Genomic DNA, 13579 nt, shown 5'->3' with positions numbered 1-13579 from the left:
GCGGAAGTGATTTAGGTTTGAGGAGATCCAAACACGAGTGTATTAAATAATTGCCGCCGAGTGCATGCGGCAAATCTTGTTGTATTTTGATTTAAATTTTAAACCGTAATGACCGCTCCACCGAGAAAAGAACAAAAGCAACGGAAACCATTTCCTCGCCAGGATTATAACTACTTCCTGGTTCTGGATTTTGAAGCAACATGTGAAAAATCTACAAAAATATATCCCCAGGTACTAGTATTGCAAACATACTCCTGAAATAAAATATCGAATTTAATGCTGGTGTATCCTAAATATTAATGCAACAAATAATGACATTCTTATTAATTGCTCAAAAAACTGAATCCTGAAGAATAGCAAACAGAATTATCAGATGTCATGCTGAAACATCTTCCCTTAATATACATAATTTAAATTATTTTATCTAGTAGAAATGAAAATTCTCACGACATGCTTTGAGTATTTAGTAATTTTCCAAAGTACAGTGAATAATAATTATTCTACAGTTCTGTAGTTTTCCAATAGAAGCGGACATGATACCAAAATTGAAATCATTCTACATGTATAATATCAAAATATGACTTATTTTCACTATTGAGGTACAACAACAAAAATGTTGTATTTGTAGAAGTTTGCATAAATGTGTAGTATAATAGAATATTGACTTTGTTTTCACTCTGGGATAATCCAATAGATCATATTTTCTCATTGTTATAATAAAAATAAAAATATTATAATAATAGTATTATTATTAATTAGGTTCTACTATCCCATAGTGTTAGATGCATAATTATGCACATGTACTCATGACACAATAAACTGTGGTTAGATCTTGTTAATCTTGTGTATTACCCTGTGAAAACATCTTGTGGATTATTTTGTTCATTTCAGGAGATTATTGAAATTCCAGTTCTTAAAATACATGCAAAAACATTTGAAACTGAAGCCATATTTCATACGTATGTACAACCAACAGCCAATCCAATTCTCACACCATTCTGCACTGAGGTAAGACATACAAACACAACTTCATGAAGTACCATTCCCAAAGTTGTCATATATATTTGTTCAATTCAAATTATTAATACTATACCTGCAGACAATCTTAGTACAGACAATCGAATACATATTTTAGAACTTTCAATGAATGTTTGACTGACAGATGCACTTTTTATTTTCCTGTAAGAAAATTGTATACACAGTTTGTTTAAAACAATTAATGTTTTGAAGTACCATGTTATCACAAGTGTATATTGTGTAGTATTTAATAGATAACAACTTGGAAAATTAATTTTCTCTGAAAGTAAATTCTCTCTCTCTATGTATATACCTAATTTTAGCTAACAGGAATAACACAGGATGTGGTTTGTGGAAAACCAAAGATTGAAGAAGCTTTAAAGGTAAAAAAATTAAATAAAATTTCTAATGAGAATTATAGAATTGTTACTGTTCAGTACATTTGTAACAGACATGTATAAGTTCCTGTAAAAAAAATAAATATAGGAACAAAAAACAGTTAGTATTCAGATACTTTTGGTCTACTTTGTGGTTATTATTTATTGTTTTTTTTGTAAATCATGAGATATTTTCAATCAATTTGATGTGCATGAATTACTAACAATTACAAAGTATTTTTAGATTTGTTTTAAATAATTTTGTTTGATGTATAGCTATTGAAATGATGGATATTGTTTGTATGACTTAATTTTCTTCCCATTTTGAGCAACTCTGCCGTTCCAATAGTTGACAGTTATTGTGAAGTGAAGAATAGAATAAAATTTTAGCATTAATACCTGGGACTTTTCTATTTACCTATCGACTGTGCAAATTATATCTTTTTCCAGATGCTAGATAAATGGATGCTAGATCAAGGTCTATTAGATGGTGAAACAGCATTTGTATTTGTTACTTGTGGTGATTGGGATCTCAAAACTATGTAAGCATTTTTCACATTTGACACACAATGTTTCGAATAATTATGAAATATGGTTTGTGTGACATATTAATACCTATATTATTATTATTATTATTAGTACATGTAGTAGTAGTAGTAGTAGTAGTATTCAACTAAAATCACTACAAAATTAAAAATAATGGCTTTAAATATGAAAAATGTATTCATGAAACTACAATGCACGTAGACATAAGAAATATATACAATGTACTAGGTTAAGACTAGCTTAGATAAGTAATGTACCATTTGTTAGTAACTGCACGCATAAAATGCTTTTATTCAGGTTACCAGGCCAATGCAAGTATTTCAGGTTACCCATAGCAAATTACTTCAAGTCGTGGATAAATATTAAAAGGGTAAATATAAAACCATTTTGTTTGGTACCAATCAGTAGAAATAGCTATTGCCCTCATACAGCTGAAGCTTAATACTTGTCACTTTTGTTTTAACAGAACAATGTTTTGGTGTGGAGCGGGGAGTTTTATTTTATTAACTTTAGGATGATGAATCTATAAAAATAGGGCTCACCAACCAAATTACTGCTCTACAGCTCTACAATTACACAGCAAAAAAATAAAGTGTATTTGGAGATGAGTCGTCATCAAAAAGTGTGCCCTCTGGTGATCACAAATAGAAATGTTTTAAATCAGATTTGACTGACATGATGGTTAGAGTGTTCCGAATAAGTTCTCAGGCACAGAATGTTTTCAAAATGACGCAATATTTATATAAGCTGCTATGTTGGACAATACATGGTTTTGAAAAGCTGATGAATTATTAATTTACAAATAATTCAGAAATCAAATGACACATTTTTGTTGAGTCTAATGACATCAAATTTAGTGAAATAATAATTTTTTCTCTTTTGTAATAGCCATTTAGTGAAGTAGTAAGGCCAAACATTCGAGTTGACTTGATGGAAATGTTGCAGATGTTAGATCTAGAGCATCATGGGAGGCACCACAGTGGTATAGGTGAGAACAGTGACCAGCTCCCCTCTATACTCTAAACATATTTTATTTTGAACCATGCACTGATTATTAATCATAGTAGATTTAAAGCGAGGGAGTTGTCACCTGTGCATGCGTCAGATAGTCATAGCGTGCCATTGTTTACAAAAAAGTGACTACCATGATCCTTTGCATTTTTAGTGTGTGTTGTTATCGTCACTTGAGACTCAATTTCTGTGGGTGCTTTTTGTAACAGACTTTTAATCTCTAGAAATAGACAAAACAATAAAATGTTTATAAATTCTTACATTATTCATTTGAACATAATTGATATTTAAATGTTTTGATCCAGAATGAAATAATAAAATTGACATATTCTGGTACATGTATAAGTATCCATGTTGATGTTTTATATCATATGAAGTTCCTATCTACATTTACACATGTACATACGTCTCCAATTTTTCTCTAAAAAAAGCGATGTCCATGAATGCTTGATCATGCAGGTATTAGTTCAGTCAATCCTTTATATTTGGGATTTATAACAAAATAAAACAAAATTGCATTGTAAATGTCACAGAAATTTGGTGATAGCCCATCATGTAATAGAAAACTATTAGAACAAGAGATTCATCTTTAACTTATGTCTGTGTTTACCATCATTTATTTTACAGATGATACCAAGAATATAGCCAATATTTTACAAGAATTAGCAAAGAGAGGATGCAAATTTAAGGCAACTAGTGGCTTGACATACTGAGTTAACCATCATCCAGCTCCATTGAGATTTACATAGAATGACATATCACTCAGTATTGGCCCCACACACAGAGAGTTTTATCATAGATATTTATTTTAAATAACAGAATGTTAGTAGTATAGCTTGGTTGCATAGTTCAACCCAGAATTTAGACAAACACCTGTAAAATACAGATATCTGGATTTTAAGACTCCAGCCTTGAACTGCTTCTCATCCGGAACAAATAATGTCAGGTTTTGATCATGAACAAATATATCATTTCATTCCTCAACTTTCTAATATATACAGTAATGTAGACCAAGCCATTGATTTTATTTTTCTCTTGTCAGAGTTCCAAATTTATCAAAAGACTTTTGGAGCATACAAAACTGTTTTGGCAGAAAGCAAAGTCATTTTAATAGTGTTACCTATTCATTTGATCAGTTGATTATTGCATTAATTTAATGAATATAGTATAATCATTTATGGTAATAAATAACACATAAATACTGGCTGGTATTTTGAATATCATGTGACTAGGTTATGTACATGTACATGTAGGTGAGTGGAGAACACTGATGTGACTAGGTTATGTACATGTAGGTGAGTGGAGAACACTGATGTGACTAGGTTATGTACATGTAGGTGAGTGGAGAACACTGATGTGACTAGGCTATGTACATGTAGATGATTGGTAAAGAACACTGATGTGACTAGGTTATGTAAATGTAGGTGACTGGGGAACACTGATGTGACTAGGTTATGTACATGTAGGTGAGTGGAGAACACTGATGTGACTAGGCTATGTACATGTAGATGATTGGTAAAGAACACTGATGTGACTAGGTTATGTACATGTAGGTGACTGGAGAACACTGATGTGACTAGGCTATGTACATGTAGGTGACTGGGGAACACTGATGTGACTAGGTTATGTACGTGTAGGTGAGTGGAGAACACTGATGTGACTAGGCTATGTACATGTAGGTGACTGGGGAACACTGATGTGACTAGGTTATGTACATGTAGGTGACTGGAGAACACTGATGTGACTAGGCAATGTACATGTAGGTGACTGGAGAACACTGATGTGACTAGGCTATGTACATGTAGGTGACCGGAGAACACTGATGTGACTAGGCTATGTACATGTAGGTGACTGGAGAACACTGATGTGACTAGGTTATGTACATGTAGGTGATTTGAGAACACTGATGTGACTAGGTTATGTACATGTAGGTGACTGGAGAACACTGATGTGACTAGGTTATGTACAAGTAGGTGAGTGGAGAACACTGATGTGACTAGGTTATGTACAAGTAGGTGAGTGGAGAACACTGATGTGACTAGGTTATGTACAAGTAGGCGAGTGAAGAACACTGATGTGACTATGTTATGTACAAGTAGGTGACTGGGGAACACTGATGTGACTAGGTTATGTACATGTAGGTGACTGGAGAACACTGATGTGACTAGGCTATGTACAAGTAGGTGAGTGGAGAACACTGATGTGACTAGGTTATGTACAAGTAGGCAAGTGAAGAACACTGATGTGACTAGGTTATGTACATGTAGGAGAGTGGAGAACAGTGCTGTGACTAGGTTATGTACAAGTAGGTGACTGGGGAACACTGATGTGACAAGGTTATGTACATGTAGGTGAGTGGAAAACACTGATGTGACTAGGTTATGTAGATGATTGGTGAAGAACACTGATGTGACTAGGCTATGTACATGTAGCTGAGTGGTGGAGAACACTGATGTGACTGGGTTATGTACATGTAGCTGAGTGGTGGAGAATACTGATGTGACTAGGTTATGTACATGTAGATGGGTGGAGAACACTGATGTGACTAGGTTATGTACATGTAGATGATTGGTGAAGAACACTGATGTGACTAGGTTATGTACATGTAGATAATTGGTGGAGAACACTGATGTGACTAGGCTATGTACATGTAGATAATTGGTGGAGAACACTGATGTGACTAGGTTATCTACATGTAGATAATAATAATAATAATAACTTTATTTAATTAAGCGCAACAATTCCAACATATGAAGATCAAAGGCGCTGATACAATAAACAATCAGTCAAATATTAAAAGCACATTTAAATAAGTGCGTTTTCAGTCTGGATTTAAAAATGTCTACTGAAGGACTAGAACGAACAGACAGAGGTAATTCATTAAAAAGTTTAGGACCTAAATTTTCAAAAGCACGGTCTTTGTATAACACCTTGGACTTTTTACTACACACCTGACGAGTTTTAATAAGAAACTTTGATTCAGATCTTAAACTACGACTAGGTACATAAAATTCGATTAATTCACATAGATAATTTGGGGCAAAACCATACAAAGATTTGTACACTAGTAAAAGTAATTTGAAATTGATTCTTTGTACAACTGGTAACCAATGAAGTTTAATAAAAATGTCTGTAATGTGGTCATATTTTCGAGCACGAGTGACAAGGCGGGCTGCTGCATTTTGTACACGAATAAGAGGTTTTATCTTAGTTACAGGGAGACCAGACAATAATGAATTACAGCTGTCTAAGCGAGAAGATATGAATGCATGTACCAACTTTTCAGTATCAGATTGGGATAATGATTTACAAATACGATTAATATTTCTTAGATGGGAATATCCAGATCTACAAATAGTAGAAATGTGTGTTTCCATAGATAGCTGCGAATCAAACAAGACACCTAAGTTTCTAGCACTTGACGAAGCACTAACCAATTCTTCACCAATTGCGATACTAGACAAAGGACACGAGTCTTGTGAGAATCTCCGAGACGACATGCACACAATTTCAGTTTTCGACACATTCAAAAGTAGGAAATTACAAGACATCCAATCGCTAACGTCTTGAATACATGTCTGAAGTATCACCCGGGCGCGAATTTGATCATCTTCAGAAACCGATAAATAAATCTGTGTGTCATCGGCGTAAAAATGATATTTTACGCCGTGACGTCGCAATAACTCGCCCAATGGACGCATGTACATTGAGAACAATAATGGCCCTAAGACGGAGCCCTGTGGAACACCGGTTTCTAATATAGACGTCATATCAGAAAATACATTTCCAATTTTCACTTTTTGAATGCGGTTACTCAAATACGACTCAAACCATTTGATGATGAGACCATTTAAACCAAAATTTGATCTCAACCTATCGATGAGAATCCTGTGATTCACAGTATCAAAAGCGGCTGAAAGATCCAAAAGTACGAGAGCAACTGAATTCTTAGAATTATCAATACTGCATAGTACATCGTTAGCGACCCGCAAAAGAGCCGTTTCAGTGCTATGTGCGGTCCGATACGCTGATTGAAACTCTTCATACAACGAATAATTCTCTAAATGTTGTTTCACTCTGGATGCAACGACACGTTCAAGGACTTTAGATATAAAAGACAAATTAGAAATCGGTCGATAATTTTTCAGCATGTTTGAATCCAACGATGCTTTCTTGAGCAGAGGTTTAATCAGCGCACATTTCATTTTCTCAGGAACACTTCCAGTGCGAAGTGATTCATTTATGATATCTGTTATAGGTGAAAGCAGGATAGAAAGGATCTTTTCATCTTTTAATATATTAGTGGGTAAACAGTCCAAATCGCACGAAACCGACGACGATTTTTTTATAATTTTAATTATTTCATCCTCCGTGGCTGGTTCAAAACATTTCAATTCATCACCAGAGAACTTGTGCAGTTCGTTAAAACGGTTTCCATTCAATAAATTTAGATTTAGTCCTTGGTTGATTTTCTTAATCTTATCCACGAAAAACATGCTAAAACGATTCGCTAAATTTATTTTGTTATCGTGAATCGGCAACGCATTCAAATTATTTGTCGAGCCTAGAAGACCATTTACGATGGAAAACAGTTTTCTTTGGTCACCATTACAATCCGCGATCTTATCAGCGAAATAACTCCTACGTGATACATCAATAAGATCATTAACTTTATTTCGTTTAGATTTGTAGATTTGGCGATGGACAGTTAAACCAGTTCGCCGCCACGTCCGTTCAGCTTTACGGCGTTCAGTGCGGGCGTGGTAAATATCAACATTTATCCACGGCTCGGCCACACGAACGTGAACAGTCTTCTCAGTCATGGGGGCATGTTTGTCAAGCGTTTCCGATACAGCAGTGTTGAAAATACGTAACTTAGCTGTAGAATCTACCTGGTCAACTGTTCTAGTACACCCAGATTCGAGTAGATCAGATGCGAAATTATCCCTATCAAAGTTCTTGAAGCAGCGATAAGTAATTTTGGTACGATTTGATGTATTATCATGATGATTTGACAAACTAAAGAAAATGGGATAGTGATCAGAGATTGCTGCGGCCTGGTTCACTTCCAATGATAACACAATATTCTCACGGGTAATAATTAAATCCAAAATGTTACCAGAACGATGGGTAGGTTTGTCTACTAGCTGCACTAAATCATGCATTTTTAAAAGTTCCAGAAATCTGCAGGTGTCACGATTGTCTGGCTTATTAAAATGAATGTTAAAATCTCCAAGGTAGACGATTGGTGTAGTATCCAAAACGTAAATGTCTAGAAGATCCGAGAAATCCGATAAAAATCCATTAAATGTCAGTTTATTAGAAAAATTGGGAGGCGGGCGGTACATGAGAATGTACCTAATACGTCCATGTTTTGAATCAACAGTGATCTCTAACCACTCAAACGATGAAAATGTTTGCGAGCACGATGTATTTACTTTTGCGGTAGTTTTATGAACGATGGCGATACCACCTCCAGCACCTTAAGACGAGGAAACTGTCTACACTTAAAGCCACTTGGAGTCAACTCAACGACGACAGGTCCGTCACTGACATCACCTTTCAGCCATGTTTCCGTGAGAAATAAATAATCCAAATCATGATATAAGATCATCTCATTTAATGCACACGATTTATTCCTAACTGAACGAGAATTTAATAATCCACATTTTAACTCTGACATAAACTTCGATCGGGATGTGTGCTGTAGGTCAATAGAGGTCAAATTGGTAGAGTCCACTCCGAAATTTCCAGATTTGCGACGATAACGATAATGTTCAGCAGAAAAAACGTTGTAAATAACAGGAATAATATTAGCATCATATGGCTCATGTACAGTGGTATTAAACCCAGATAGTTGAACTAATGCAGATAATCTAGGAACAACAATAACTTGGTTGTCCGAAATCGGACGTATAGTCAAGTGAACAGTAATTGGGTGCCTAATATGCGATCCCGCTCGTCGACAACGTTGTCTCCAGATGGAATTATCTTTAGTGGTTTGTATAACATGGTGTGTTAGATTTGCGAAATGTTGCTTGCGTAGTTTTAGTAACTGTAGTGTGTTATAAACGATTCGTGACGACATGTCCAGAGTTGCAATTCATCAAGCAGTGTCAGAAACAATTATCTGCAACAGGTGGTACGCGGAAAAACTTGCTTCTATTCATATGGTAATGAGTAATGGACAATGTGGCGATTTCAGCATGGGCGTCATGTGAAAAACGTTTTGGACAGAATTCACGGCAACACAAATATATAGACGAACATCAACAAACCAAGAAGTTGCACTAATACTTAACATAAACGAGGAATCCAATGAAGATAATCACACAAAACCATAAAATCCGTAAAACGTAGTAAAACTGGACTGTACTTATCCAAGTTGGCAGCAGCAAAACAGCGCCCTCACGTTTAATTGGTGGAGAACACTGATGTGACTAGGTTATGTACATGTGGGTGAGTGGAGAACACTGCTGTGACTAGGCTATGTACATGCAGCTGAGTGATGGAGAACATTGATGTGACTAAGCTATGTACATGTAGGTGATATGTGAAGAACACTGATGTGACTAGGCTATGTACATGTAGGTGACTGGAGAACACTGATGTGACTAGGTTATGTACAAGTAGGTGAGTGGAGAACACTGGTGTGACTAGGTTATGTACAAGTAGGTGAGTGGAGAACACTGCTGTGACTAGGTTTTGTACATGTAGACGATTGGAAAACACTGATATGACTAGGTTATGTACATGTAGGTGACTGGGGAACACTGATTTGACTAGGTTATGTACATGTAGATGACTGGAGAACACTGATGTGACTAGGCTATGTACATGTAGGTGACTGGAGAACACTGATGTGACTAGGCTATGTACATGTAGGTGACTGGAGAACACTGATGTGACTAGGCTATGTACATGTAGGTGACTGGAGAACACTGATGTGACTAGGTTATGTACACGTAGGTGATTTGAGAACACTGATGTGACTAGGTTATGTACATGTAGGTGACTGGAGAACACTGATGTGACTAGGTTATGTACAAGTAGGTGAGTGGAGAACACTGATGTGACTAGGTTATGTACAAGTAGGCGAGTGAAGAACACTGATGTGACTAGGTTATGTACAAGTAGGCGAGTGAAGAACACTGATGTGACTAGGTTATGTACAAGTAGGTGACTGGGGAACACTGATGTGACTAGGTTATATACATGTAGGTGACTGGAGAACACTGATGTGACTAGGTTATGTACATGTAGATGATTTGTGAAGAACACTGATGTGACTAGGTTATGTACATGTAGATAATTGGTGGAGAACACTGATGTGACTAGGCTATGTACATGTAGATAATTGGTGGAGAACACTGATGTGACTAGGTTATGTACATGTAGATAATTGGTGGAGAACACTGATGTGACTAGGTTATGTACATGTGGGTGAGTGGAGAACACTGCTGTGACTAGGCAATGTACATGCAGCTGAGTGATGGAGAACATTGATGTGACTAAGCTATGTACATGTAGGTGATTGGTGAAGAACACTGATGTGACTAGGTTATGTACAAGTAGGTGAGTGGAGAACACTGATGTGACGAGGTTATATACAAGTAGGTGAGTGGAGAACACTGCTGTGACTAGGTTATGTACATGTAGATGATTGGAAAACACTGATATGACTAGGTTATGTACATGTAGGTGACTGGAGAACACTGATATGACTAGGTTATGTACATGTAGGTGACTGGAGAACACTGATGTGACTAGGTTATATACAAGTAGGTGAGTGGAGAACACTGATGTGACTAGGTTATGTACAAGTAGGCGAGTGAAGAACATTGATGTGACTAGGCTATGTACATGTAGGTGACTGGAGAATACTGATGTGACTAGGTTATGTACAAGTAGGTGAGTGGAGAACACTGATGTGACTAGGTTATGTACAATTAGGCGAATGAAGAACACTGATGTGACTAGGTTATGTACAAGTAGGTGAGTGGAGAACACTGCTGTGACTAGGTTATGTACAAGTAGCTGAGTGGTGGAGAACTGATGTGACTAGGTTATGTACATGTAGCTGAGTGGTCGAGAACACTGACGTGACTAGGTTATGTACATGTAGCTGAGTGGTGGAGAACACTGATGTGACTAGGTTATGTACATGTAGGTGGGTGAATAACACTGCTGTGACTAGGTTATGTACATGTAGATAATTGGTGGAGAACACTGATGTGACTAGGCTATGTACATGTAGATTATTGGTGAAGAACACTGATGTGACTAGGTTATGTACATGTAGATAATTGGTGGAGAACACTGATATGACTTGGCTATGTACAAGCGGCTGAGTGGAGAACACTGCTGTGACTAGGTTATGTACATGTAGCTGAGTGATGGAGAACACTGATGTGACTAAGCTATGTACATGTAGGTGACTGGAGAACACTGATGTGACTAGGTTATGTACAAGTAGGTGAGTGGAGAACACTGATGTGACTAGGTTATGTACAAGTAGGCGAGTGAAGAACATTGATGTGACTAGGTTATGCACATGTAGATGATTGGTGAAGAACGTTGATGTGACTAGGCTATGTACATGTAGGTGACTGGGGAACACTGATGTGACTAGGTTATGTACAAGTAGGTGAGTGGAGAACACTGATGTGACTAGGTCATGTACAATTAGGCGAATGAAGAACACTGATGTGACTAGGTTATGTACAAGTAGGTGAGTGGAGAACACTGCTGTGAGTAGGTTATGTACAAGTAGCTGTGTGGTGGAGAACATTGATGTGACTAGGTTATGTACATGTAGCTGAGTGGTGGAGAACACTGATGTGACTAGGTTATGTACATGTAGGTGACTGGAGAACACTGATGTGACTAGGCTATGTACATGTAGGTGACTGGAGAACACTGATGTGACTAGGCTATGTACATGTAGGTGACTGGAGAACACTGATGTGACTAGGCTATGTACATGTAGGTGACTGGAGAACACTGATGTGACTAGGTTATGTACACGTAGGTGATTTGAGAACACTGATGTGACTAGGTTATGTACATGTAGGTGACTGGAGAACACTGATGTGACTAGGTTATGTACAAGTAGGTGAGTGGAGAACACTGATGTGACTAGGTTATGTACAAGTAGGCGAGTGAAGAACACTGATGTGACTAGGTTATGTACAAGTAGGCGAGTGAAGAACACTGATGTGACTAGGTTATGTACAAGTAGGTGACTGGGGAACACTGATGTGACTAGGTTATGTACATGTAGGTGACTGGAGAACACTGATGTGACTAGGTTATGTACATGTAGATGATTTGTGAAGAACACTGATGTGACTAGGTTATGTACATGTAGATAATTGGTGGAGAACACTGATGTGACTAGGCTATGTACATGTAGATAATTGGTGGAGAACACTGATGTGACTAGGTTATGTACATGTAGATAATTGGTGGAGAAAACTGATGTGACTAGGTTATGTACATGTGGGTGAGTGGAGAACACTGCTGTGACTAGGCAATGTACATGCAGCTGAGTGATGGAGAACATTGATGTGACTAAGCTATGTACATGTAGGTGATTGGTGAAGAACACTGATGTGACTAGGTTATGTACAAGTAGGTGAGTGGAGAACACTGATGTGACTAGGTTATGTACAAGTAGGTGAGTGGAGAACACTGCTGTGACTAGGTTATGTACATGTAGATGATTGGAAAACACTGATATGACTAGGTTATGTACATGTAGGTGACTGGAGAACACTGATATGACTAGGTTATGTACATGTAGGTGACTGGAGAACACTGATGTGACTAGGTTATATACAAGTAGGTGAGTGGAGAACACTGATGTGACTAGGTTATGTACAAGTAGGCGAGTGAAGAACATTGATGTGACTAGGCTATGTACATGTAGGTGACTGGAGAATACTGATGTGACTAGGTTATGTACAAGTAGGTGACTGGAGAACACTGATGTGACTAGGTTATGTACAAGTAGCTGTGTGGTGGAGAACATTGATGTGACTAGGTTATGTACATGTAGCTGAGTGGTGGAGAACACTGATGTGACTAGGTTATGTACATGTAGGTGACTGGAGAACACTGATGTGACTAGGCTATGTACATGTAGGTGACTGGAGAACACTGATGTGACTAGGCTATGTACATGTAGGTGACTGGAGAACACTGATGTGACTAGGCTATGTACATGTAGGTGACTGGAGAACACTGATGTGACTAGGTTATGTACACGTAGGTGATTTGAGAACACTGATGTGACTAGGTTATGTACATGTAGGTGACTGGAGAACACTGATGTGACTAGGTTTTGTACAAGTAGGTGAGTGGAGAACACTGATGTGACTAGGTTATGTACAAGTAGGCGAGTGAAGAACACTGATGTGACTAGGTTATGTACAAGTAGGCGAGTGAAGAACACTGATGTGACTAGGTTATGTACAAGTAGGTGACTGGGGAACACTGATGTGACTAGGTTATGTACATGTAGGTGACTGGAGAACACTGATGTGACTAGGTTATGTACATGTAGATGATTTGTGAAGAACACTGATGTGACTAGGTTATGTACATGTAGATAATTGGTGGAGAAC

General features: G+C 37.3%; 2 protein-coding genes across 2 annotated transcripts; one reads left to right on the top strand and one right to left on the bottom strand.

Annotated features, from left to right (window-relative positions):
- The first annotated feature begins 16 nt into the window (after nt 1-16).
- Nucleotides 17-3774, top strand: LOC100376068 (ERI1 exoribonuclease 3-like). Its single transcript, XM_002736412.3, has 7 exons — nt 17-231; nt 892-1008; nt 1341-1400; nt 1845-1936; nt 2238-2310; nt 2829-2928; nt 3579-3774. Exons 1-7 carry the CDS (start codon nt 109-111, stop codon nt 3662-3664), a joined length of 651 nt encoding a protein of 216 aa, XP_002736458.1. The 5' UTR covers nt 17-108; the 3' UTR covers nt 3665-3774.
- Nucleotides 3775-3812: 38 nt separating this feature from the next.
- LOC102801587 (uncharacterized) lies at nt 3813-8116 on the bottom strand. The gene is made up of 2 exons (XM_085504051.1): nt 6926-8116; nt 3813-3824 (listed from the first exon to the last, which is right to left on the bottom strand). The coding sequence occupies exons 1-2, from the start codon at nt 8114-8116 to the stop codon at nt 3813-3815; spliced, it is 1203 nt and encodes a 400-aa protein (XP_085360177.1).
- Nucleotides 8117-13579: the final 5463 nt, after the last annotated feature.

This window comes from Saccoglossus kowalevskii, chromosome 9 (assembly GCF_978046115.1).
Source record: "Saccoglossus kowalevskii chromosome 9, keSacKowa6.1, whole genome shotgun sequence".
In the NCBI taxonomy this organism is placed as follows: domain Eukaryota; kingdom Metazoa; phylum Hemichordata; class Enteropneusta; family Harrimaniidae; genus Saccoglossus; species Saccoglossus kowalevskii.
Note: the sequence above shows the minus strand (reverse complement) of the source record. Positions and strands in the feature narration are given on the sequence as shown.

Bases quoted from the DNA above. Each gene is read 5' to 3' on its own strand.
- LOC100376068 (XM_002736412.3), top strand. From the start codon at position 109: ATGACCGCTCCACCGAGAAAAGAACAAAAGCAACGGAAACCATTTCCT. The intron at 232-891 runs GTACTAGTATTG...TGTTCATTTCAG, and splicing joins CTACAAAAATATATCCCCAG to GAGATTATTGAAATTCCAGT. The intron at 2,929-3,578 runs GTGAGAACAGTG...TTTATTTTACAG, and splicing joins GAGGCACCACAGTGGTATAG to ATGATACCAAGAATATAGCC.
- LOC102801587 (XM_085504051.1), bottom strand. From the start codon at position 8,116: ATGCATGATTTAGTGCAGCTAGTAGACAAACCTACCCATCGTTCTGGT.